This window comes from Mobula hypostoma, chromosome 12, assembly GCF_963921235.1.
Source record: "Mobula hypostoma chromosome 12, sMobHyp1.1, whole genome shotgun sequence".
NCBI lineage: Eukaryota > Metazoa > Chordata > Chondrichthyes > Myliobatiformes > Myliobatidae > Mobula > Mobula hypostoma.
The window spans coordinates 111,643,904-111,670,503 of NC_086108.1; the positions used below are offsets into that span (position 1 = coordinate 111,643,904).

The 26,600-nt window shown below is 44.5% G+C and overlaps 1 protein-coding gene across 3 annotated transcripts in view; it reads right to left on the reverse strand.

The window, feature by feature from the left end:
• Positions 1-26,600, reverse strand: part of LOC134355271 (mucolipin-3-like) — a 52,447-nt gene that overhangs the window by 17,427 nt on the left and 8,420 nt on the right. For 2 of the 3 annotated variants that reach the window (XM_063065066.1, XM_063065067.1), the window contains exons 4-9: positions 20,352-20,505; positions 14,704-14,788; positions 14,528-14,624; positions 11,369-11,468; positions 8,113-8,222; positions 3,277-3,426 (exon numbers count right to left, since the gene is read on the reverse strand). In XM_063065066.1, the coding sequence (XP_062921136.1) occupies positions 3,277-3,426; positions 8,113-8,222; positions 11,369-11,468; positions 14,528-14,624; positions 14,704-14,788; positions 20,352-20,505 (696 nt within the window). The remainder of the gene's footprint in view (positions 1-3,276; positions 3,427-8,112; positions 8,223-11,368; positions 11,469-14,527; positions 14,625-14,703; positions 14,789-20,351; positions 20,506-26,600) is intronic. The other variant, XM_063065068.1, reaches the window with a different exon arrangement.

Sequence of the window (26,600 nt, forward strand, 5' to 3'; positions counted from 1 at the left end):
CTTCCCCCCACTGTCCATCTCCCACGGCAGTGATTACTGTGAACTGAACTGAACTTTGCGTCACTTTGAAACTGGTCATTTACCCCTAGACGACAATAGAGCTTGATTGATCCTGTTATCCTAATTCTGTGTACATGTGTGTTTATCATTGCTGAACTGTTGCATTTATTATCCTTTTGCTTAGAGTACTGTGTTGCTTGTTTCTTTAATAAAACTTCCTTAGTTCTAGTAATCCAGACTCCAACTGAGTGATCCATTTCTGCTGGTTTGGCAACCCAGTTACGGGGTACGTAACAAGTGAGACTCATAGCAAGGAGAAGCTGATGATGGGACAGAATTGTAGTCAACAGGATGAGTTACACATAAAAGCTGGAAAAAACTGAAAAGGGTGAATGCAGGACTGAAGGTGATATATTTGAATGTGCGCAGTATATGGAATAAGGTAGATGAACTTGTTGCACAATTACAGATTGGCAGGCATGATGTTGTAGGCATTATTGGAGATGGCTGAAAGTAGGTTATAGCTTGGAGCTTAATGTCCAAGGAGGTATATTGTATCAAAAGGATAGAAAGGATCAAAAGGATAGGGGGCAGTATTCTCTTTTGGTAAAAATAAAATCAAATTAGAAAGAGGTGACATAGGTTCAGAAGGTACTGGATTGTGGATAGAGGCAAGGTACCACAAAGGTAAAAAGACCCTGTTCGGAGTTGTACACAGACAACCAACCAGTAGCAAGGATGTGGTCTACATATTACAATTGACAGAGAATGCACCCCAAAAGGGCAATGTTACAATAGTCAAAGGGGGACTTCAATATGAAGGCAGATTGGGAAAAATCAGGTTGGTGCTAGATTACAGGAGAGGGAATTTCTAGGCAACACTCACAACACGCTGGAGGAACTCATCAGATCAGGCAACATCCATGGAAACGATCAGTCAACGTTTCGGGCCGGAACCCTTCTTCAAGACTGAAGAGGGAAGGGGCAGAGGCCCTCTAGAGTGCCAATGAGATGCTTTTTAAAGCAGCTCATGGTTGAGCCCACAAGGGGATCAGCTACTCTGGAATGCGTGTACCAGAATTGATTAGAGATTTTAAGGTAAAAGAACTCTTAGAGAAAGTGATCAGAATATCAAATTCACCCTGAAATTTGAGAAGCTAAAGTCAGAATCAAGAGAATTCAAAGCCAACATAAAAGCCAAAGAGGGCATATAATAGAACAAAACTTAGTGGGAAGTTAGAGGATTGGGAAGCTTTTAAAAAACCAACAGAAGGAAACTAAAAAGTCATCCATACAAGATGGAATATGAATACAAGCTTGCCAATATTAAAGAGGATACCAAAAGTTTCTTCAGATACAAAGTGTAAAAGAGGCAAGTGTGAATATTGGACCACTGGAAAACTATGTTAGAAAGGTAGTAATGGGAGACAATGAAGTGGCAGATGAACCAAGTATTTTGCATTAGTCTTCACTGCGGAAGACACTAGCAGTATGGTGGAAGTTCCAGGTGTCAGGGGTTATGAAGTGTGTGAAGTTACCATTACTAGAGAGAAAGTTCTTGGGAAATTGAAAGGTCTGAAGGTAGTCAAGTCATCTGGACCAGATGCTGTACACTCCAGAGTTCTGAAAATGATGGCCAAAAAGATCATGGAGGCATTAGTAATGATCTTTCAAGAATCATTAGATTCTGGAAGATTGGAAAATTGCAAATGACACTCCACTCAAGGGAGAGAGGCAGAAGAAAGGAAACTATATTCCATTTATCTGACCTCAGTGGTTGGGAAGATGTTAGAGTTGATTATTAAGAATGTGGTTTTAGGGTACATGATAAAATAAGCCATAGTCAGCATGGTGTCCTCAAGGGAAAATCTTGCCTGACAAATTGTTGGAATTCTTTAAAATAGCAAGTAGGATAATTAATTGAGAATAGGCTGATGTTGTGCACATGGATTTTCAGAAGGCCTTTGACAAGGCGCTACACATGAGGCTACTTAACAAGCTACGAGCCCATGGTATTACAGGAAAGATTCTAGCATGGATAAAGCGGTGGCTGATTGGCAGGCGGCAGAGTGGGAATAAAAGGAAGTATTTTGTGGTTGGCTGCCAGTGACTAGTGGTGTTCCAAAGGGGTTGATGTTGGGACTGAATCTATTGTAGTCGGTGCTCCGGATGCAGTTTCCTCTGCCTTGGTGAAACCAGATGTAGATGGGGGGGGGGGGGGGAGAAAAAAAAGGGGATGGAGAGAGGGAGGGATGTAGATGGGGGGGAGAAAAAAAAGGAGGGAGAGAGGGATGTAGATGGGGAGGAAAAAAGGGGGAGAGAGAGAGAGAGAGAGACAGACAGACAGACAGACAGACAGACACACACACACACAGGAGAAAAAAAAATCAGTTGAGCATCTCTGCTCCATCCACAAAATACAGGACTTCCCAGTGGCCATTCATTTTAATTCCCATCCCAACATTAGTCCATGGCCTCCTCTACTGTCACAAGATCCTTCTCAGGTTGGAGGTGCAACACCAAAGATCCTTATGAAGGATTGAGCATCATCTGAAAGGACAGATGGCCCAACAGCAGCAACTGGAGGAGCCGACAAGAACAGCATCTCATATACAACACCAACTCCGATGGACAAGTCACGTCACCTGGATGCCTAACTCACGTCTCCCCAAGCAGATTCTTTACTCCCAGTTGAAGGTCAGTCAGTGAGTCCCTGGTGGGCAAAGGAAACACTTCAAAGATGACATCAAAATCAGCCTGAAGAAATTCTACATTACATCTGAAAACAGGGAAGACATCACACTCAGATACACCTGGAGGAATCTGTTCCAGAGGGAGCCGTGCTACTTGAGACTGACTTCCACTATGCCACAGAGAACAAGCGGCAGCTGTGAAAGGAGAGACCAAACAACCAAAAGACCCAACCACAGACAACACTTCCTCTCGCCCACGCTGCACCAGAACACGTGAATCCCGGACCAGCCTCTACAGCCACCCAAGGACCCACCAATTGACAACCCCTCCAGGAGAGCATCATACTAGACTCGAGTAACTGCATTACTGCTAGTTTCCTCTAATAATCTTATGTCCCTTCATATTAACCTTTCCACCATGGGAAAGTGTCTCTGGTTGTCCACTCGATCCATGCCTCTCATCTTGCACACCTCTATCAAGTCACCCCTCATCTTCCAAAGAGAAAAGTACTCTAGACACTAAGTGGCTTTCCATCACCACACCATTAGGCTGACCCCTACCCATGCACCCCCCCCCCCTCACCTTGGCTTCGATCTCCATTTTCAGAATAGATCCAGTAATGGTCAGGAGGTCGCTCACAATGATCAGAAGGTACCAACCATTCAGGAACTCCAAGCGGTCGCTCCACGTCACCTGCTTATTGTAGTGCAGCGAGAAAAACTGGGCAAACTCCTGGAAGGATGCAGCAGAGACAAATCATTGGCCCTGGACCCAACTGGACCGCGCCAACCAAGATGAAACAGAACATTCCAGCAGCGGACAGGTCCTTCAGCCCAACTAGTCCATGCTGACAGAAACAGAACATAGAAAGGCACAGGTCTTTCAGCCATTGTGCCTACCTTTTAACCTACTCCAAATCAATCCAACCCTTCCCTCTCACACAGGCATATAGACAGTAGTAAAGTGGAGGTTAGAGTATTAAATGTCCTTAATATATTTTCCTGTACCACCATCCCTGGCAGCACATTCCACACATCCGCAACTTAAAATCCTACCCAACATTCCCCCCCCCACCAAACTTTCTTCCAATCACATTAAAATTGTGTCCCTTGCAAAGATGCCCAATCCAAGCTGTTCCCAGTTACAATCCTTTGGTTTGCAACCTTCGGAAGCAGGGGCCTCACAACCTGGGATCCACAGACCTTTCTGTTAATGGCAGGGGTCCATGGCATAAAAAGTTTGCAAACCTTTCCTAACCCAGTCACCAACCTTTAAAGGCTGGTAACTGGGAAAAGCTCCATATCCAAGTACCTATCCAATGGTCTTTATCATTTTACTATGTCTGCCTGACTCTGCCTCTTCCAGCCTGCTCCACACTTCTATCACCCTGAGTGAGCACAGAGCCTTAATATTAAATCTTTCCCCATCTTCTTAAACCTTTGTCCTATAGTTTTAAATTCCCCAACCCTGGGAGGTGGGAGGAATTGTGTGCATTCACCCTATGCCCTTCATGATCAATACACCTCCATAAGATCATCTCAGTCTTCTACCTACTATGGAATAAAGTCCCATCCTGTCCAACCTCTCCTTCAAGTCGTGACATCCTCAAATTTTTCTGCCTTCTCCCTGCATCCCTTCATACCCTGACCAGTCAAGAATCTACCAACCTTTGGCTTAAATATACCCAAAAGCTTGGCCTCCATAGCTGCCTGTGGCAATGAATTTCAGATTCACCACTCTCTAGCTAAAGAAATACCTCCTAATCTCCATTCTGAAAGGACACTCCTCTACTCTGAGGCAGCGTCCTCTGGTCTCATAATCTCCTACCACAGGAAGCATCCTCTCCACATCCACTCTATCAAAGGCTCTCACCATTCGATAGGTTTCAATGAGGTCACCCCTCATGCTTCTGGATTTTAGTGAATACAGGCCCAGAGTCAAATTCTTTTCATGTGACAAGCCTTTCAATTCTGCGACCTTTTTGTGACCCTCCTTTGAACCCTCGAGTTTTAGCACATCTTTGCTAAGGGTCCCAAACCTGCTCACAATGCTCCAAGTGAGGCCTCACACCGCGGTGCTTTACAAATTCTCAACGATACATCCTTGCTTTTGTATTCTAGTCCCCTTGAAATGAATGCCAACATTGCATTTGTCTTCCTCACAACAGGCTCAATCTGCAAATCAACCTTTAGGGGACACTGCACAAAGACTCCCAAGTTTCTTTGCCCCTCAGATTTTTGTATTTTCTCTCAATTAGAAATAGTCAACCTTTTCATTTCTATCAAAGTGCATGACCAAACACTTCCCCAACACTATTCCATCTGCCATTTCTTTGCCTATTCTCCTAATCTGTTTAAGTCCTTTTGTAACCTCTACTTCAAAACTACCTGCTCCATCTAGCTTCACAATGTCTGCAAACTTTGCAACAAAACCATCAATTCCATCATCTGAATCATTGACATAATGTAAAAACAAAATACAGTCTCACAGACCCTTGTGGAACACCACTAGTTACTGGGAGCCAGTCAGAAAAGGCTCCTTTATTTGCACTCTGCCTCCTGGCGATCAGCCACTGTTTCATCAATGCTAGAATCCTTTGTAATACCATGGGCTCATAGCTTGTGGAGCAGCCTCATCTAGCACCTTGTCAAAAGGCCTTCTGAAAATCCAAGTACACAACATCAACTGATTCTCCTTTGTCTATCCTACCTATTACTTCCTCAAAGAATTCCAACAGATTCATCAGGCAAAATTTTCCCTTTAGAAAAATATGCTGGACAGCCTATTTTGTCATGAGCCTCCAAATACCCCTGAGACCCCATCCTTAATCCACTCCAACATCTTCCCAACCACTGAAATCAGACTAAATGGCCTATGGTTTGCTTTCTTCTGCCTTTCTCCCTCCCTTTTTGAAGTGGAGTGACATTTGCAATTTTCCAGTCTTTGGAACCATTCCAGAATCTGGTGATTATTGAACGATTATTACTAACGCCTCCATGATCTCTTCAGCTACCTCTGGAATGTACACTCTGATCCAGGTGACTTATCCACCTTCAGATCTTTGTTTCCCCAAGAACCTTCTCTCAAATTCTGGTAACTTCATGCCCCCGACATCCGAAACTTCCACCATAAACCTAGTGTCTTCCGCAGTGAAGACTAATGCAAAACAGATATTCTGTTTGTCTGCCATTTCCTTACCTCCATTACTAATTCTCCAGCAGTCCAATATCCACTCTTGCCTCTTATATCTGAAGAAACTTTTGGTATCCTCTTTAATACTGGCTAGCTTACTTTATTCCATCCTCACTTTCTTAATGATTTCAGTTGCCTTCTGTTGCTTTTTAAAACCTTCCCAATCCTCCAACTTCCCACTAATTTTTGCCCTATTGTATGCTGTTTGGCAGCATCCTTGTGATCTAGACAGCGTGAAAGCTCAGGGCAAAGACAGATGTGGAATCATTGCCGGCAAGGGGAGGGGATAGGGCCAGTTCTCAGGATAGGGCAGCACGGTAGCATAGTGGTTAGTTCAATGCTTTATAGTACCAGCGCAGGTTCAGTTCCCACTGCAGTCTAAGGATTGTACATTCTCACTGTACGTTCTCCCTGTGATCGCATCTGTTTTATCTGGGTACCCCAGTTTCCTCACAGTCCAAAAAAGTACTAGTTGGTAGGTTAATTGGACATTGTAAACTATCCCAAGGCTAGGCTAGGATTAAATTCAGGGGATTGCGGGGTAGTGCAGTGCAAAAGACTGGAATGGCCTATTCCTTGATATATCTCAATAAACAAATATCCTCTCCATAGCAAGGCGACCAAACCGGAACACAATACTCCAAGTGCAGCCTCTACAACCCACCCCCTCTGCAATTTCCACACTCAGTGCCCTGATGGATGACGGCCAGTCTACTGAAAGCCTCCAGCACCCTGACTACCAGTAAAGTAGATGTACACTATTCTACAACACCATCCAGGACCCCTGCTGATCATCTTGATCCTAGGTCTCAACACCATTCTTCCACCCTCCCCTGGTAACTTGACACATTACAGCATTCACAGAACCACAAGGTCAGATCAGAACCAGGCCCTTCAGCCCATTAAACCTATGCTGATGACTACCTATCCCCCTGCCTGCAATAATTCCACATCTGTCTATCCCCTGCTCTTTCAAGCTGTCTAGCTGCACAAGGATGGTACCAGGAATGGAGGGTTTGAGTTACAAGGAGACCCCGTTTACCCTGGGCAAAGGAGGCTGAGGGGTGATCTTATAAAACCATCAGGTGCCTAGATTAAGGACCGTCACAGTCCTTTCTGGACCATAGCTCTTCATTCCCCTCCTATCCATGTACACATCCAAACTTAAGTGTTTTAAATCAAACCCATATCCAACACTTCTGCCAGAAGCTTGTTCTACACTCACCGAGTGAAGATCTCACTTATGTTCCCTTTAAGATATTTCACCTTTCACCCTTAACCCATGACCTCTAGCTCTAGTCTCACTTAACATCAGTGGAAAAAGCCTGCTTGCATTTACCCTGTCCATACCCCTCTAATTTTGTTACCTCCATCAAATCTCTCACCGCAGCTCTCTGGTGAAAAATGATGTCGTATCTGATAAATAGGGGCCGTGGACAATTCTGATTTGATGGAGAATGGATATGAAATCACAGAGGAACATCTGGAGAAATTTCTGAAACGCCTGTCCGCTGCTGTTGTTACTGTGTGGTCGGGAATCTTTCAGAGGGTAGGCCTCAAAATCCCCGGCCTTGCCTGCTTTTGGCGACTGAGAAAGAGGTCAAATCGCTCGGACACAGATGGTGCTCAGTACTCTGTGTCGGTGAGCTGACCAGAGCTCGAAGTTTCGGATGACTCAGAGTCGGATTGTGGTCGGCATGGCAGGGAGAGTTTTTCTTCCCTCTCCCGTCTGCGTGAGATGTGGGACATTTGAGAAACTTTGAACTTTACTGTGCTCATGGACTTCTTCATCAAGTTATGGTATTGTTGCACTGTTGTAACTATATGTTATAATTATGTGGTTTTGTCAGTTTTTTCAGTCTTGGTCTGTCCTGTGTTTTGTGATATCACACTGGAGGAAATATTGTATCATTTCTTAATGCATGCATTACTAAATGACAATAAAAGGGGACTGCATGTCTTCATAATCAAAAATCTCCTACACTCCAGGGAATAAAGATCTAACCTACTCAGCCTTTCTCTACAAGAAAATCCCCAAATTAGTAGTAAATCTTCAACTTTCCACCCAACCACCACCCCCATCCATGTCCTGAAACTTCCATTCAAGTGGAGAGATATTTTAAGTCATCTGGAAATCCAAAGACTTCTGCTGACTCACCGTTTATGCTAGCCACTGATGACGCACAAATAGTTAACAAGGATGATTAAACATGACCGGATACATACGTGTTGCAGCCGTATCCCATTCACCACAGACCGTGTACACAGGATCAGCGAGATCACACAAATTCCAACAATAAAGATGTCAAAGATCATGGAGTGGGTCATCCTTTGTGCTGGGAGAAAGAAATCCAGTTTGGCGTCAAGAGTCCTCTAGAAAAGTACAGCACAGAGGCATGCCCCTCGGCCCATCTAGTCTGTACCAAGCCATTTATTAATTTGAGATACAGCGCAGAATAGGCACTTCGAGCCACGCTGCCCAGCACTCCCAGTTTAATCCAGGCCTAATCATGGGACAATTTAGTGACCAATTAACCTACTAATCCCCATATGCCTGGAATGTGGAGCACCCGCAGGAAACCTATACATTCATGGGGAAGACTTAAGCTCCAAGGAACGAGAATTAAGCCCGGGTCTTCTATACTGTAAAACATTGTGCTAACCGCTATGCTACTACACTGCCCCATTTAAACTGCCTAGTCCCATTGTCCTGCACCTGGACTATAGTCATCCACACCCCTCCCATCCTTGTAACCTATCCATACGTCTCTTAAACATTTCTTTTGGTGGTTTAAATTAAACAAAAGCCACTGCTCACTAATGCCTTTTTTTAAAAAAAAAGCTCCCAAAGTGTATTCACTAACAAATATATACAATCAGAGGTTCACAAAACTACTTACAATTTCAAATTAAAACATGCTACCTGGGGTGGTGCTTGAGGCAAATATATCAGGGATTTTTAAGAGATATTTATATAGGTGTGTGAATGTGAGAAAAATGGAGAAATATGTGCATTGTATAGGCAAAAGAGACCAATTTAGTTGGCCATTTGATTTCTAATTTAATTGGTTCTGCACATTGTGGGCCAAAAGGCCTATTCCTGTACTGTTCCATGTTCTATAGAATTCAAGCCTCCGGAAATCCCCCAGTGTGCCCATAGAGATTGCATGCCCTTTCTCCAGGGACACCCAGGCACAGGTGCGACCCCAGACATGGGGCATGCAGTTTGCTCAGACACAGCCCCTGTCTATTCACTGTCCGGACCCATGTCCGGACCCATGAATGGCTGGATTGGCCAGGCCCAGGAGCAAAGCAGACCGTAGTTTGTCAGGGAACATATCGCCATCTCATGGAGAAGTAGAATTTTACAGTTCATCTGTTCCACAGCTACTTAAATACACACAAAAACACCGGAGGAACCCAGCAGACCAGGCAGCATCAATGAGGGGAATAAACAGTCAACCATTTGGCTTAAGACCCTTCATCAGAACTGGAAAGGGAGGAGGTAGAAGCTTGAATAGAGGACGGGGAAGGGGGGTACACAAGCTGGCAGGTTCCCATTCTAATTCTATGTCTGCCCCTTAACGAGCCAAACTCAGGTTGGAGGAAGAGTACCTCATTTTGTCTCAGTAGTCTCTAACCTGACAACAAGACCCTCAATTTCTCCAGATTTGGGCAATTTATTCCCCTTCCTCCTCATCATTTTGTTTCCCCACCCCCACCCCTTCTCTTCACAGGCCCATCACCTCCCCAGTGCACTCCCCTCCCATGGCCCGCTCTCTTCTATCAGGTTCCTTTTTCAGCCTTCTTGTCTTCCACCATTCCCCTTCCAGCTCTTCACTTCATCTCCCCTCTGCCACCTTTCCCCTTACCCCTCAGCTTCTCACCCCCTCACTTGGTCTCACCCATCACCTGCCAATTTGTACTCCTCCCCCTGCCTCACCTTATTCTGGCTCCCCCCCCCACCCTTCTTTTCCAGCCCCGATGAAGGGTTTCTGCCTGAAACGTTGACTGTTTATTCACCTCCACGGATGCTGCCTGACCTGCCGAGCTCCTCCAGCATTGTGTTGCTGCTCTGGATTTCCAGTATCTGCAGAATCTCATATTTATGATTTGATTTTAAACTCCATTGTTCTTCACCTTGGAATTCAGGTCTTTCACCTTTTGGTATCCTCATTCATAATCAATGCCTTCTGCTATTTTAAAAAAATCAGCTAACAATGACCGCAAATAGATGTGACTGTTTTGCTTTCACTGAGGGAAGATCCCATCACCAAGCACCCAAGGTGATGCAAGACCAGAATCCCTGAACCACAGAGGCATCTCAGACACTCAGGGCAACAAGTGGAAGGGTTACTGACTTCGAAGCCCAGGGAATGAAGAAATTGTGGGGAAGGAGAGGCAAAGGAGATTTAAAATTAGCAAGGAGCCTGTGGATTAGCTGAAACAGGATAGTACAGTACAGGAACAGGCCCTTCTGGCCACAATGTTGTGCTAAATCTGTTAAATTTGTAATCAATGGCCAACTAAACTAATTCCCTCTCCCTACACAGTGTCCATTTTCCTCACATTCACGTGCTTATCCAAACACCTCTTAAAAGTTTAGTGTTTCTCCTCTACCCACACACCGGGCACCCAGCCCTGGGGAAAAACTTGCCCCTCACATCTGTTTTAAAATTAACCCCTCCACCCCCCCGCAAATCATAAATGTATACCCTCTGGTATTAAACATTTCAGTCCTGGGAAAAGATACTGTCATATTGTCCATATACAATATCTCAATCTCACAAATCTCTATCAGACTTCCCCTCCGCTTCTACCAGTCCAGTGAAAACAAACCCAAGTTTGTACAAGCAACACACATCAAAGTTGCTGGTGAACGCAGCAGGCCAGGCAGCATCTCTAGGAAGAGGTACAGTCGATGTTTCGGGCCGAGACCCTTTGTCAGGACTAACTGAAAGAGCTAGTAAGAGATTTGAAAGTGGGAGGGGGAGGGGGAGATCCAAAATGATAGGAGAAGACAGGAGGGGGAGGGATGGAGCCAAGAGCTGGACAGGTGATTGGCAAAAGGGATATGAGAGGATCATGGGACAGGAGGCCCAGGGAGAAAGACGGGGGTGGGGGGAACCCAGAGGATGGGCAAGGGGTATAGTCAGAGGGACAGAGGGAGAAAAAGGAGAGTGAGAGAAAGAATGTGTGTATATAGATAAATAACGGATGGGGTACGAGGGGGAGGTGGGGCATTAGCGGAAGTTAGAGAAGTCAACGTTCATGCCATCAGGTTGAAGGCTACCCAGATGGAATATAAGGTGTTGTTCCTCCAACCTGAGTGTGGCTTCATCTTTACAGTAGAGGAGGCAGTGGATAGACATATCAGAATGGGAATGGGATGTGGAATTAAAATGTGTGGCCACTGGGAGATTGTCCAGCCTCTCATTAGAACAGAAAAACAGATCTTCCACTTTCTCCACAGAACACTCACCCTCTCCCGTTACATGTCGGCCTTTGCATTTCCTAATGGAAATATCGTTGTCCAGATTAATCTGAATTCTTCCACTGTGAGCTTTATTGTCAAAGGTTATCTAAAAACAAAACAATTAGAGGAAAAAAGATTTACCAGGATGTTGCTCATATTAGAGAGCACATCTTGTGAGGATAGGTCAAACAAGCTTGGGCTTCTCTTTGGAGAAAGGAGGACGAGGCAACTTGATAAACATGTATATACCAAGAGGCACACAGAGCATGGACAGCCACAGACTTTCTCAAGGCAGAAATAGTTAATACCAGAGGTAATCATTTTAAGATGATAGGAGGAAAGAATAGGTGGGATGCTGAGGCAAGCATTTTTTCATCTTAGTGTGTGGAACACCCTGCTAGATGGTGGTAGGAACAGGTGCATTAGGGGCATTTAAGACAGCGGTCTCCAACCACCGGGCCACGGACTGGTACCAGGCCACGACGAAACGGTATGTTTTGGCAATACGCGTCAGCTGCGCCTTTCCTCATTCCCTGTCACAGGCTGTTGGAACTTGAACGCACGCGCAGTCATTACGCATGCGTCATTCATGTCCACGCGGGAAGGAGATCAACTCCTCGAGCTTGCAAATGACAGTGGGCTGAAAAGTATGTTTGACGTAACATCTCTGCCGGCATTCTGGATCAAAGTCAGGGCTGAATATCCTGAGATAGCCACGAAAGCACTGAAAACTTTGCTTCCATTTCCAACATCAGATCCCTGCAATGAATGCAACGAAAACTAAATTGCAGAATAGACTGGACATCAGGAACCCCTTTCGAGTATCGCTGTCCCTCGATGGGTCCGTCTTGTTGCAGGGAACAAGTATTCAGCCCAGGGCTTCCACTGATTCAGCGATATTGGTGTGTTGCAATGATTTTGTATGTTCATACGGGGAATATGTGCTGTATGTTTAATATCCAGACATTACTTAAAATGTTATGATGCTATTGACTTATAAGTGACTTATATAACCATATAACAATTACAGCACAGAAACAGGCAGTCTCTGCCCTTCTAGTCCGTGCTGAACGCTACTCTCACCTAGTCCCACCGACCTGCACTCAGCCCATAACCCTCAATTCCTTTCCTGTCCATATACCTATCCAATTTTTCTTTAAATGATAATATCGAACCTGCCTCTACCACTTCTACTGGAAGTTCATTCAATACTTACTTCAAGCTCCCCTGTCCTTCCCTGATAATTGACATCACTATATTCATGCGAGGAAAATATGCGCTGTGTGTTTAATATTAAATTCGTTAGATAAACCCTTTTAGAAACAAAATTGAGTATATTAGCCACTTATCACCTATATTTCGGTCATGATTAACCGCCCCCACCCCCTCCCAAAAGAGAATCACCAAAACAATTTGTAGAAAAAAAGATCAGCACATACACTCATACGCACTAGTGCCCGCGCAAGGCTTCACGGTCATTGTAGTCTTTCTTGGGGTAAACAACGTATTTAACTGCTACTCTTGTCCGTTGGCAGCCCTACACACCCCGCCCCCCCCTCCCCCCCAGTCTGCCGGTCAGAAGAATATTGTCAATATTAAACCGGTCCGCAGTGCAAAAAAGGTTGGGGACCCCTGGTTTAAGAGACTCTTAGAGGGGCATATGGATGATAGAGGAATGAAGGGTTAACATGGGAGGGAAAGTTAAATTGTTCTTAAGAGGTTAAAAGGTCAGCACAACATTGTGGGCCAAGGGCCTGTACTATACTGTTCTACAGAAAACTAAATTACTGGAGAGCTCTTCCCATTGGGCGTGGGAGTGAAGTGACCAGCTCCTGCAAGTCTCTGCATACAGACGAGTGATATTTGTAGTCAGACAACATGGATATGGGCCCTGTGGGATCTTACCATGCTCAGTGGCTGAGGCCAACCACCTGTCAGAGCACAGAGGCCAAGAGCTTGGTCCCAGAGCAGGTGCACAGTTGACAAGGTAGAACTCCAAATAGCTTTTGATACATGGAAACTTGGGGAGCTCCAGGGGATCAGAAATAACTGCAGAGCGTTGCAGACACAACAGGCTCCATGATGGGCACAAATTTTCCCACTAGAGGACATCTTCAAAAGACAATGCCTCAAGGAGGCAGCAACCATGAAAGAACCCTTACCATTCAGGATGTGCCATCTTCTCTTTACTGCTTTTGGGAGGAGATACAGGAGCCTGGAGACCCACACAATGTTTCAGGAAGAGGCTTGCCCTCCCCCAGACATCTTAACAGTCTGAGCTCTACCTCTACTTTGCTCCCTTATTGCATTTCATCACATTGAGGTCACATGTACACAGACACACAAAATGTATTTTGTGATTACAACCAACACTCCTAAGGATGTGCTGGGGGTAGCCCGCCAGTGTCGCCACACAGCATTCAACACAACATACACAAGAACAAACAAGCCCCTTCCCCACCCTCTCACATACACAGGTTCCGGCCTCCAGTCCTTGGCCCTGGACACTCAAACACTGGGCCTCCAACCTTCTGTTCCTGGCCTGACTTGTTGTAAGTTGCATTAAGAACATGTCAAGTAACAACTCATGTCTTGCACTTTACTGCTACCACAATAAATAAACAAACAAACGCCAGTGATAGTAAGCCTGATTCTGATGCAGTAGGGTTGGATTCTGAAGTTTTTAATCCAGGTTCGTTTTAGAAGTCAGGACAGAGGCACAACGCTCATTTCTTCAATCATTTTATTAAGTGTTAATAGAACAAAGAAAAGTTGGAAACATGCAGCAACAGGAGCAGAAGCTAATAGCCCAGAGCAGAGACTGAGGCTAAGACGATGCCACCTTGTGGTCAGATCTTTATACTCCACAGCCAAGATAGCTGCAATTTTGAGTGGAATCCGAAAATCAGCCACCTCAAAGTCTAGTTAAATAACGCTGCACCAAGAGAAGCTTCCAGAATCTCAGTGTAATCACTAAGGGACACACTGAACAACTACATACTGTGATCACTAGGAAGCATGGTAAGCAATTACTGTATATAAAATACAAGTGGACAGTTAATTGTTAAATTGCAAAAACAGTTATTAAATAGTCTAAAACCTACAGTTTAATCCAGCAGTGGCAACACCAACCTCACGAAGACAAGGCAGAGGGAAGCTACTTACAGTGACAAGGAAATCGTAGCAATCGGGTAGCTCATGACGCCGGATGGTTTGAAGGTTGATGGTTTTCAGTTTAAACTGGACTTGAATCATTAATAGTCTGCAAGAGACACGGCAACACAATTAAATAAAGTGAGGCTCACTCCATTTCAGATCAGAAAATAATCCGCAAGCCTTACCTGTGGAAATGCAGAGTCAAATTCAGCTTCCCGTCCACCAGCAGAGCACGGAGGCTTTGGCTCGTTGGTTTGATGTCCAGGCACTCTGGCACAGAACATACAGAAAGACATTATACTGGTGGTATCTCTATCGAGTTCACAGCCCTACCAACCTCTGGCTTGCACCCCAGCCCAATGTGGCTGTGTGGCCAATCATGTTGAACATAGACAAGGTCACACCAAGCTTAGAACAGCCACATTGGGCTGGGTGCAAACCAGTGGTTCGTAGGGCCATGAACTCAATGGATGCTACAGCACAGTACAGGCCCTTGGGCCCATAATGTTGGGCCACACATAAACCCTCTCCAAGATTAATCTAACTTGGTCCCCTAATTTGAGGAAAGGCATTCTTGCCATAGAGGGAGTACAAAGAAGGTTCACCAGATTGATTCTTGGGATGGCAGGACTTTCATATGATGAAAGACTGGATGAACTAGGCTTATACTCGTTGGAATTTAGAAGATTGCGGGGGGATCTTATTGAAACGCGTAAAATCCTAAAGGGATTGGACAGGCTAGATGCAGGAAGATTGTTCCTGTTGTTGGGGAAGTCCAGAATGAGGGGTCACAGTCTGAGGATAAAGGGGAAGCCTTTTAGGACCGAAATGAAGAAAACTTCTTCACAGAGAGTGGTGAATCTGTGGAATTCTCTGCCACAGGAAACAGTTGAGGCCAGTTCATTGGCTATATTTAAGAGGGAGTTAGATATGGCCCTTGTGGCTAAAGGGATCGGGGGTATGGAGAGAAGGCAGGTACAGGGTTCTGAGTTGGATGATCAGCCATGATCATACTGAATGGCAGTGCAGGCTCAAAGGGCCGAATGGCCTACTCCTGCACCTATTTTCTATGTTTTTAATGTAACTGTTCCTCCATTTATCCTATCATTCATGTGAATATCCGAAATGGCCTCAACCCATCTGCCTCCATCACCTCCACTAGCAGTACATTCCATGCACCCACCACTAACAAAAAACCCTACTTCTGACATTCCCCAATATACTTTCCTCCAATCACCTTAAAATTATGCCCCCCCCCCCATATTCACTATTTCCATCCTGGGAAAAGTCTCTTGCTGTCCACTATCAATACTTCTCATCTTGCACACCTTTATCAAGTCACCCCTCATCCTCCTTTGCCCCAAAGAGAAAAACCCTAGCACACTCAACCCATCCTCAAGACATGCTCTCCAATCTAGACATCCGGTAAATCACCTCTGCACCCTCTCTAAAGCTTCCACATCCTTTCTGTATTGAGATGACCAGAACTGAACGCAATATTCTAAGTGTGGTTAATCAGGGTTTTGTAGAGCTGCAACATTACCTCCCAGCTCTTGAACTCAATCCTCTGACTAGTGGCCTGACAGATGCAGGAATCAGGCATTGGGGGTTTGAGTTACAAGGAGAGACAGGCCACATTTTCCTGAGCAAAGGTGATTGAAGGGTGGCATTATATAGGTTTAGAAAATCATGAGGAGCTGATAAGGTGGTCAGTCCCTGGTCAAGAGAGTCTGACACTAGATTCAAGATTGCTTAATGTCATTCCCAGGACACAAGTTTAAAGGCAAATGAAATAATTGTGACTCCGGATCTGATGCTGACAAAAATGCACAAGATAAAGAACACAATAACAGAAAATGCACAAGTTAGATCATCTCCACAGATTGTGTCCATAAAGAGAGGAAATGATAAAGTAGTGGTGGTTGGGGTGTGGAGGGGTGGGTTAGTGGGTGGAGGTGGTGATCAGCCTGTTTGGGGAAAGTAACTGTTTAGACCACAAGACCATAAAACAAAGGACCGGAAGTCAGCCATTCGGCCCATCGAGTCTGCTCCACCATTTTATCATGAGCTGATCCATTCTCCCATTTAGTCCCACTCCCCGGCCTTCTCACCATAACCTTTGATGCCCTGGCTACTCAGATACCTATCAATCTCTGCCTTAAATACACCCAATGACTTGGCCTCCACTGCTACCCGTGGCAACAAGTTCCATTGATTCACCACCCTGACTAAAAAAATTTCTTCGCATTTCTGTTCTGAATGGGCGCTCTTCAATCCCTAAGTCATGCCCTCTCGTACTAGACTCCCCCATCATGGGAAACAACTTTGCCACATCCACTCTGTCCATGCCTTTCAACATTCGAAATGTTTCCATGAGGTCTCCCCTCATTCTTCTAAACTCCAAGGAATACAGTCCAAGAGCAGACAAACGTTCCTCATATGTTAACCCTCTCATTCCTGGAATCATTCTAGTGAATCTTCTCTGTACCCTCTCCAATGTCAGCACATCCTTTCTTAAATAAGGAGACCAAAACTGCCCACAGTACTCCAAGTGAGGTCTCACCAGTGCCTTATAGAGCCTCAACATCACATCCCTGCTTCTATACTCTATTCCTTTAGAAATGAATGCCAACATTGCATTCGCCTTCTTCACTACTGACTCAACCTGGAGGTTAACTTTAAGGGTATCCTGTACGGGGACTCCCAAGTCCTGTTGCATCTCAGAACTTTGAATTCTTTCCCCATTTAAATAATAGTCTGCCCATTTATTTTTTCTGCCAAAGTGCATAACCATACACTTTCCAACATTGTACTTCATTTGCCACTTCTCTGCCCATTCTTCCAATCTATCCAAGTCTCTCTGCAGACTCTCCGTTTCCTCAGCACTACCGGCCCCTCCACCTATCTTCATATCGTCAGCAAACTTAGCCACAAAGCCATCTATTCCATAATCCAAATCATTGATGTACGACATAAAAAGAAGCGGCCCCAACACGGACCCCTGTGGAATACCACTGGTAACTGGCAGCCAACCAGAATAGGATCCCTTTATTCCCACCCTCTGTTTCCTGCCAATCAGCCAATGCTCTATCCACATAAGTAACTTCCACGTAATTCCATGGGCTCTCATCTTGTTAAGTAGCCTCATGTGTGGCACCTTGTCAAAGGCCTTCTGAAAATCCAAGTATACAACATCCACTGCATCTCCCTTGTCTAGCCTACTGGTAATTTCCTCAAAAAATTGTAATAGGTTTGTCAGGCAGGATTTTCCTTTAAGGAATCCATGCTGAGTTCTGCTTATTTTGTCATATGCCTCCAGGTACTCTGTAACCTCATCCTTCACAATCGACTCCAACAACTTCCCAACCACCGATGTCAAGCTAACAGATATATAATTTCCTTTTTGCTTCCTTGCCCCCTTCTTAAATAGCAGAGTGACATTTGCAATCTTCCAGTCCTCCGGAACCATGCCAGAATCTATCGACTTTTGAAAGATCATCGCTAATGCCTCCGCAATCTCCACAGCTACTTCCTTCAGAACACGAGGGTGCATTCCATCTGGTCCAGGAGATTTATCGACCTTTAGCCTATTCAGCTTCCTGAGTACTTTCTCTGTCGTAATTGTGACTGCGCACACTTCTCTTCCCTGCTACTCTTGAGTGTCCGGTATCCTGCTGATGTCTTCCTCAGTGAAGACTGATGCAAAATACTTGTTCAGTTCCTCTGCCATATCCTCATCTCCCATTACAATTTCTCCAGCATCATTTTCTATCGGTCCTATATCTACTCTCACCTGTCTTTTACTCTTTATATACTTGAAAAAGCTTTTAGTATCCTCTTCGATATTATTTGCTAGTTTCCTTTCATAGTTAATCTTTTCTCTCTTAATGACCTTCTTGGTTTCCTTTTGTAAGGTTTTAAAAACTTCCCAATCCTCTGTCTTCCCACTAATTTTTGCTTCCTTGTATGCCCTCTCCTTTGCTCTAACTTTGGCTTTGACTTCTCTTGTCAACCACGGTTGCATCCTTTTTCCACTCAAAAATTTCTTCTTTTTTGGAATATACCTGTCTTGCACATTCCTCATTTCTCGCATAAACTCTAGCCACTGCTGCTCTGCTGTCTTTCCCGCCAGTGTCTCTTTCCAGTCAACTTTGGCCAGTTCCTCTCTCATGCCACTGTAATTTCCTTTACTCCACTGAAATACCGACGCATCAGATTTCGGCTTCTCTTTTTCTAATTTCACAGTGAACTCAATCATGTTATGATCACTGCCTCCTAAGGGTTCCTTCACCTCAATCTCTCTAATCACCTCCGGTTCATTACACAATACCCAATCCAGTACAGCCGATCCCCTAGTGGGCTCAACAACAAGCTGTTCTAAAAAGCCATCTCGCAGACATTCTGCAAATTCTCTCTCTCGAGATCCAGTGCCGACCTGATTTTCCCAATCCACTCGTATGTTAAAATCCCCCACAATCACAACACTGCCCTTCTGACAAGCCTTTTCTATTTCCAGCTGTAATTTGTAGTCCACATCCCTGCAGTTGTTTGGAGGCCTATAAATAACTGCCATCAGGGTCCTTTTACCCCTGCCATTTCTTAGCTCAAGTCTGATGGTCCTGGCAAGGATGCTATGTAGCCTTTTCCTTGATAGGAGTGGGACAAACAGTCTATGAGCAGGGCAAGGGATCCTTCATGATGTTCTTAGCAAGAAATAAAGGAGCTCCATTTAATGAGGGGGAAGAAAGCTGAAAGATTATATGGGGACATTTTTGTTTTAAATACAAAAGCACATAGTGGTAGGTGCCTACGACAGGATGCGAGAGTAGGGCAGAAACAGATAATTGTGGCACTTGAGGGATTTTGAATAAACATGCGTGTCTGAGAGCCCAGGGCCAAGGACTGGAGGCCCAGCAGAGGCCTGTGTGTTGAGAGGGGGTAGGTAGGAAAGAGGCTTTTTGTTCCATTATTGCTGCTCATGGTGTTCTGCAAAACATTGTGGGAACGCCAAGTTGGTGCTGGAATGTGTGATGACATTTGGTGCGCTGAGGACAGCCCACCCTTAAGTTGAGTTGGTTGTTAATGCAAATTAAAATTTATATTTTAATGTACGTGATACACAAATCTGAAATGCAGGGGAAGGGAAGGATATGGATTACATGCAGGCAAATGAGATGGAGTTTAATTGGCATTAATGCTGGCACTGACTGTGGGCCAAAGAGCCTGATCCTGTGCTGCGTTTCTGAGGGCAAAGAGTTTGAGCAGACATTTACAAATAGAGTTCATTCCACCTCCATCGCAGGAGGTGCAGGCAAATGGATGTGGTCTCCAAGCAAGAATATCTGATGCACATCAGAAGGAAGAGATCCTGCAGATGCTAGAAACACAGCAACTTACAAAATGTTGGAGGGACTCAGGTCAGGCAACATCTTTGAAAGTGATAAACAGTCGACTCCCCCCCCCCCTTCTATTCCCCACTCTGGCCTCTTACCTCTTCTCCTGCCTATCCACCTCCCAGTGCTCCTCCTCCTCTTTCTCCAATGGTCCACTCTCCTCTCCGAGTCCTTCTCCAGCCCTTGACTTTTTCCATGAATCACCTCCCAGCTTCTCACTTCCTCCCCTCCCCCACACACGTGGCTTCACCCATCACCTACCAGCTTATCTTCCTTCTGTGCCCCCCCCCCCACTCCTATTTCGGCATCTTTTCCCTTCCTTCCCAGACCTGAAAAGATCGTGGCCCGGAACGCTGACTGTTTATTCGTTTCCATGCATTGCTGCCTGACCTGCTGAGTTCCTCCAGCACTGTGCGCGCCGCTCTGATGCGCACACTCACCTTTCTCCACCATTGGGTCAATGTTGAATGATTCGTTGCCAGGACTGACACTCCCCCGCTTGTAGAAATACTGACACACCGTCAACGGCATCAGGTCACTCCCTCGCCTTTCGTAAGCATGGTTACCAACAGAAATCTTATGCAGTTTGACATACTAGGAGAGAGCAAGAGAGATCTGTCCAAATGTCTTTTTAAACACTTTAAAAATAAAACTTGCCTCAGCCACCTCCTCTAGCAGCTTGTTCTAGATGCCCACCCTCTGTATCAGGGGTTCCCATCCTGGGGAACGTGGACCTCTTGGTTAATGGTAGGAGCCCATGGCATGAAAAGGTTAGGAACCCCTGCCCTGGGTGCGAAAGGTTGCCCCTCAACTTTCCATCAAATAAAAGTTAAACAGCATGGAAGCAGGCCCTTTGGCCCATCTTGGGCATGCCAGCCAAGAATCCCTTCCAAACTGGTCCCATTTGCTTGTGCTTGGCTCATATCCCTCTACGCTAGGGCTCCCCATGGACCCTAACCATTAACTGAGAGGGTCATGTACACCAGGTTGGAATCCTGTATCTAACCTTTCCTATCCATGCACCTGTCCAAGTGCCAATTGACATTCTTTTCCCTTATGCCTCAATTTTTAATTGGAAAGTTTATTGTAAATTTACAATTCTACAATAAAGGAAAATCAGTGACCAAACTAAATTAAATCTTCACCACCTCTATCTAGGAAGACATTTATTTGTACATGGAGAAGTTTGGAGGGCAAGCATGCAGGGGGAGGACAAGGTTCCAGGCAGAATAACAGTTCAGCATGGACTAGATGGGCTGAGGGGCCTGTGTTCAATGACTATTGGATGGTAATTTTGTCTTTGCGCAGTACTGCATCCGCAAAACATTTTGCATGGAAGACACTGATACTAAAGTGGTTTTCAATTCAGATTCTGAGAAATTTCAGATTCAGGTAAAGCCCACCCAAACACTGAGCACATCTACAAAGAGCACTGTCGCAGCAAAGCTGCATCCAGTAAGGACCACCAGGAGCCAGGCGTGCCCTCTTCTCACTGGCAGGAGGTGGAGATGCCTTGGGTCTCATACCACCATGTTCAGGAACGGTTATTACCCTTCAACTATCAGGCGAACTTCACTCACTGAACTGAATTCACAGCCTATGGACTCATTTTCAAGAGCTCTACAATTTATGTTCCCAGTATTTAATTATTTATTATTACTACTGCTTTTCATGCATTTGCAGTTTGTCTTTTGTACATTGGTTGTTTGTCAGTCTGTAGTTTTTCACTGATTATTTTATATTTTTGTTGCACTGAATGTCTGCAAGGAAATTATTCAGGGTACTATATAGTAACACGTACTGTGAAAATAAATTGAACTTTGAGAAGGGGCAATTATTTAAAAATCAATAGACATAGGAATTTCTTTTCGAGGCTGGTGAATCTCTGGAAATTCCGTACTCCAGAAGGTTATGTAGTCTGGCATATTGCAAGTATCTAAAGGCGGCCCAAGTGGTTCAAAATGGCTCTAACAACTCATGAAATTCCAGCATTGATCTGCACATCTTTCCCTAATTAATACTGCAAAACTGAATTCACTACAAAAAAAGCAGTACACAAGTAATATAATATTAAGTTTCCAGTGAACCCAAAGGGAGGCCCACAGGGAGGAGCAAAAGCCAGAAGCTCTTGATAAGGTCTAGAGGACAAACTTGTCTTGCCTACTGATCATTTCATTGTGACATCAAGGTAGTACAAGGGAAAACAATTGGAGAATACAGAATAACGTGCTACAGTGCAGGAGGGCAAGAAAGTGCAAGGCCATCACAAGATAGATTGTGAGGGTAAGAAACATTGAACAATTTGAGAGATAGAAGCTGTCTTTGACCCTGGAAGTACATGCCTTCAGGCTTTTGCTTTGTCTGCCTGATGGGAGAGGGAGAGAAGAGAGCAAAACCCTACAATCCACCCAGAATGGGTCTAAGCACAGAATAAAAATACAAACAGGCCGTGAATCATAAGCACAAAATAATCTGCAGATGCTGTGATCAAAGCAACACTTTCAGTACGCTGGATGAACTCAGCAGGTGGGGCAGCATCAGTTAGAAACGATGAGTCGATGTTTCGGTCCTGACGAAGGGTTCCGGCCCAAAACGTCGACTCATTGTTTCTAACTGATGCTGCCTGACCCGAGTTCATGCAGTGTACTGAAAGTGTTGCCTAGGCCGTGAATCAGCACCATGGACAGTAAAGAATTTCTAAGCAGCTTCGCCTTAAAGTGGTAAAGTTACAGACACATCTGGATTCAGGTTATTCTTACATGTCTCTAAGGAGAGGGATTTCCCACAATAATGGGTTACGTTACAAGACAACAGTACTGGAGGCCCTTTTTTTTTTAAATCTAGAAATTAAACTGAATATTGACAGTTCAGTAAAGTCAATAGACTCCAGACAAAATCTGCCTATAAAGCAGGCTTCCCAATATTATGCCATGGACAACTGCCATTAAGCAAAGGCTGTGTGGATCCCAGGTTGGAAGCCCCTGTTATAAAGGGAGAAACACAGGGAGCATGTAAACAACATGCTGGAGAAACTCAGCATGAAATGTCAAGTATTTATTTCCCTCCATAGATGCTGTCTGACCTGCTGTGTTCCCTCAGCATTTTCTGCATTGCTCTGGATTACCAGCATCTGTAGAATCTCTCATTTATAAGCACTTAAAAGTCTAGTTTAGGTTTTTAATAAATGTAGCTCATTTACAATTAAACTGACCCACAGTAAACATTAGAATTTGACAAACCTGGGTCAGGCTGGTTGCTGACCCTACAGTCCAAAGAGTAAACAGAAAGATCAAAGTTTCAAAATAAATTTATCAAAGCACTTGAACATGGACTAGAAGGGCCTGTTTCTGTGCTGTAGTGTTCATGCTGATACAAGTTCATGTTTGATTATCATTCAACCATACACAAGTACAGCTGCATGAAGCAGCATTCCTCTGGGGCCAAGATGCAAAACATTACCAGCAGCAGACACTACAAATAGCATATATTGTTACGATTTCAGAAAAACAAAGTCAAAAAGAAAATATAGTTCAAGTCCGAGTGTCCAGCTTGTTGTTTCACTGAACACCAGAAGGCAGCATAACACTTCATGGCATACAGTGATAGAAACCTGATTCACCATCTCCCAGAGCCCAGGAGCAAGTTCACATCCTTTAGCCCGTCAAGAACTTCACCCCGCTCATGGAATCACTTGTACTCTTACTTCCCCTGCCTGCCTTGGATTTGTAAATTTATAAACCTGCTCCTAACAGCAGTCTATCAATCTCAGATTTAGATCAAAAAGAACAGGATCTTACGCAAAAGAACAAAACGTGCAGCAATGTTCAAAATAAATCAAAGTACACACGTCACCATATACAACCCTGAGATTTTTTCTTGTGGACATACATAGAAAAAGTTATAGGTGTTATGAAAGCTCAAAGACTAATAAACAATGTGCAAAAGGCCAAGTGCATGTCAAGGTAACACAGCACCACAAAACCAGAATTAGGTCACTCAGACCACTGAGTCTGTGACACCATTACAACATGGCTGATCCATTTCCCTCTCAGCCCATTCTTCCTGTAACCATTCACGCCCTGACTAATCAACGCCCACTTTAGATACACCTGATGTCTTGGCCCCCCACAGCTGCTGTGGCAATGAATTTCACAGATTCACCACCCTCTGGCTAAAGAAATTCCTCTTCATCTTTGTACTGAAGGACATCCCTATATTCTGAGGCTGTGCCCTCTGATCCTAGTCTCCTCCACTACAGGAAACATCCTCTCCACATCCAATCTAGGCCTTTCAATATTTGATAGATTTCAATGACATACCTCCCATTATTCTACATTCCACCAAGTATAGGCCCGGAGCCATCAAACACTCCTCATACAATGCCTTTCATTCCTGGAATCATTCTCGTGAACCTCCTCTGAACTGCCCCCCACCCTCCAAAGTCAGCACATCCTTTCTAAATAAGGGGCTTCCAAGCTACTCACAATACTCAAAGTAGTGGTTACCATGACACTATTAGCGCTCAGGATGTCAGAGTTCAGAGTTCAATCCCAGCATCCTCTATGAGATTGTACACCCTCCCCCTAGAATGCATGGGTTTCCTCCAAGTTCTCTGGCTTCCTTTCAGACCAGAGACGTACCAGTTAGTTGGTGAATTGTCATTGTAGTTGCCCTGTGATTAGGCGAGGTTAAATTGATGGGTTGCGTGTGGCACAGCTTAAAGGGCCAGAAAGGCCTGTTCTGCATCTCCAAGTATAAAGTGCGCAATAAAAAGTAAATAAATACTGAGGAACACGAGTTGTCGAATCCTTCAAAACAAGTGCACAGGTTACAGAATCAGTTCAGTGTTGAGGTGAGTGAAGTTACCCATGCTGGTTCAGGACCCTGACGTTTCAGGGGTAAGAAATATTCTTGAAACTGTGGTGGGAACTAGACAGTCTTCCAAAAAAAGATGAAAGTGTTCAAAATTCAGTCAGAGTTAGAGAAACATGACAACCAGCTCAGAGAAATCTCAAATAAAAGTAAAATAGAAATGGGAGCAGTTCACTTGGCCCATCAAGACTATCCTACCATTCAGTACAATGTCTGATCTATGCCAGACTTTAAGACTAATTTGATTTGTCACACACGTCAAAACAGTGACACATCATATCAAATCAGTAATGAAGGCAATCTCTTCCAGCACCAAAACAGCGCACACTAAGCACTAACCCGAATCTTTGGAAGGTGGGAGGAAACCCATGCAGTCACGGGGAGAACAATCTCCTTGCAGACCCCAATTTGTGATCACTGGCACTGTAATAGCATTATGCTAACCACTACACTACCATGCCATCCACTCCTTACTGAGCCACCATCAGCTCTGCCAATTCCCCCGTATTTCTCAGTTCTTTGGCTCATTCGTTTCCACAGATTCATGACTCGGACTCCACTACCCTCAAGTGGAGAATTCCAGACATTACATGCCTCAGGACTCCTGCAGTACACACCTTCATGTGAAGTGACTATAGAACAGTTCAGCACAGGTACAAGCCCTGCAGCCCACCATGTTATAGCTGACTACTTACCCACTCCAAGATCAGTCTAATCCTTCCCTCCAACATAACCCTCAATTTTTTCTTCATCCACGTGCCAATCTAAGATTCTCTTAAATGTCCCTAATATCTACCACACAAAACATTAGACATCCTCTATACCTTCCCTTCAATCACCTTAAAATTATGACCTCTTGTATTAGCCACTTCCACCCTGAAAAAAGGTCTATCTACTTGATCTATGCCTCTTACACACCATAGAAACCATAGAAACTATAGCACAGAAACAGGCCTTTTGGCCCTTCTTGGCTGTGCCGAACCATTTTCTGCCTAGTCCCACTGACCTGCACACGGACCATATCCCTCCATACACCTCCCATCCATGTATCTGTCCAATTTATTCTTAAATGTTAAAAAAGAACCCGCATTTACCACCTCATCTGGCAGCTTATTCCATACTCCCACCACTCTCTGTGTGAAGAAGCCCCCACTAATGTTCCCTTTAAACTTTTCCCCCCTCACCCTTAACCCATGTCCTCTGGTTTTTTTCTCCCCTTGCCTCAGTGGAAAAAGCCTGCTTGCATTCATTCTATCTATACCCATCATAATTTTATATACCTCTGTCAAATCTCCCCTCATTCTTCTACGCTCCAGGGAATAAAGTCCTAACCTATTCAACCTTTCTCTGTAACTGAGTTTCTCAAGTCCCGGCAACATCCTTGTAAACCTTCTCAGCACTCTTTCAACCTTATTTATATCCTTCCAAAACTGAACACAATACTCCAGATTCGGCCTCACCAATACCTTATACAACCTCATCATAACATTCCAGCTCTTATACTCAATACTTTGATTAATAATGGCCAATGTACCAAAAGCTCTCTTTATGACCCTATCTACCTGTGACGCCACTTTTAGGGAATTTTGTATCTGTATTCCCAGATCCCTCTGTTCCACTGCACTCCTCAGTGCCTTACCATTAACCCTGTATGTTCTACCTTGGTTTGTCCTTCCAACATGCAATACCTCACACTTGTCTGTATTAAACTCATCTGCCATTTTTCAGCCCATTTTTCCAGCTGGTCCAAGTCCCTCTGCAGGCTCTGAAAACCTTCCTCACTGTCTACTACACCTCCAATCTTTGTATCATCAGCA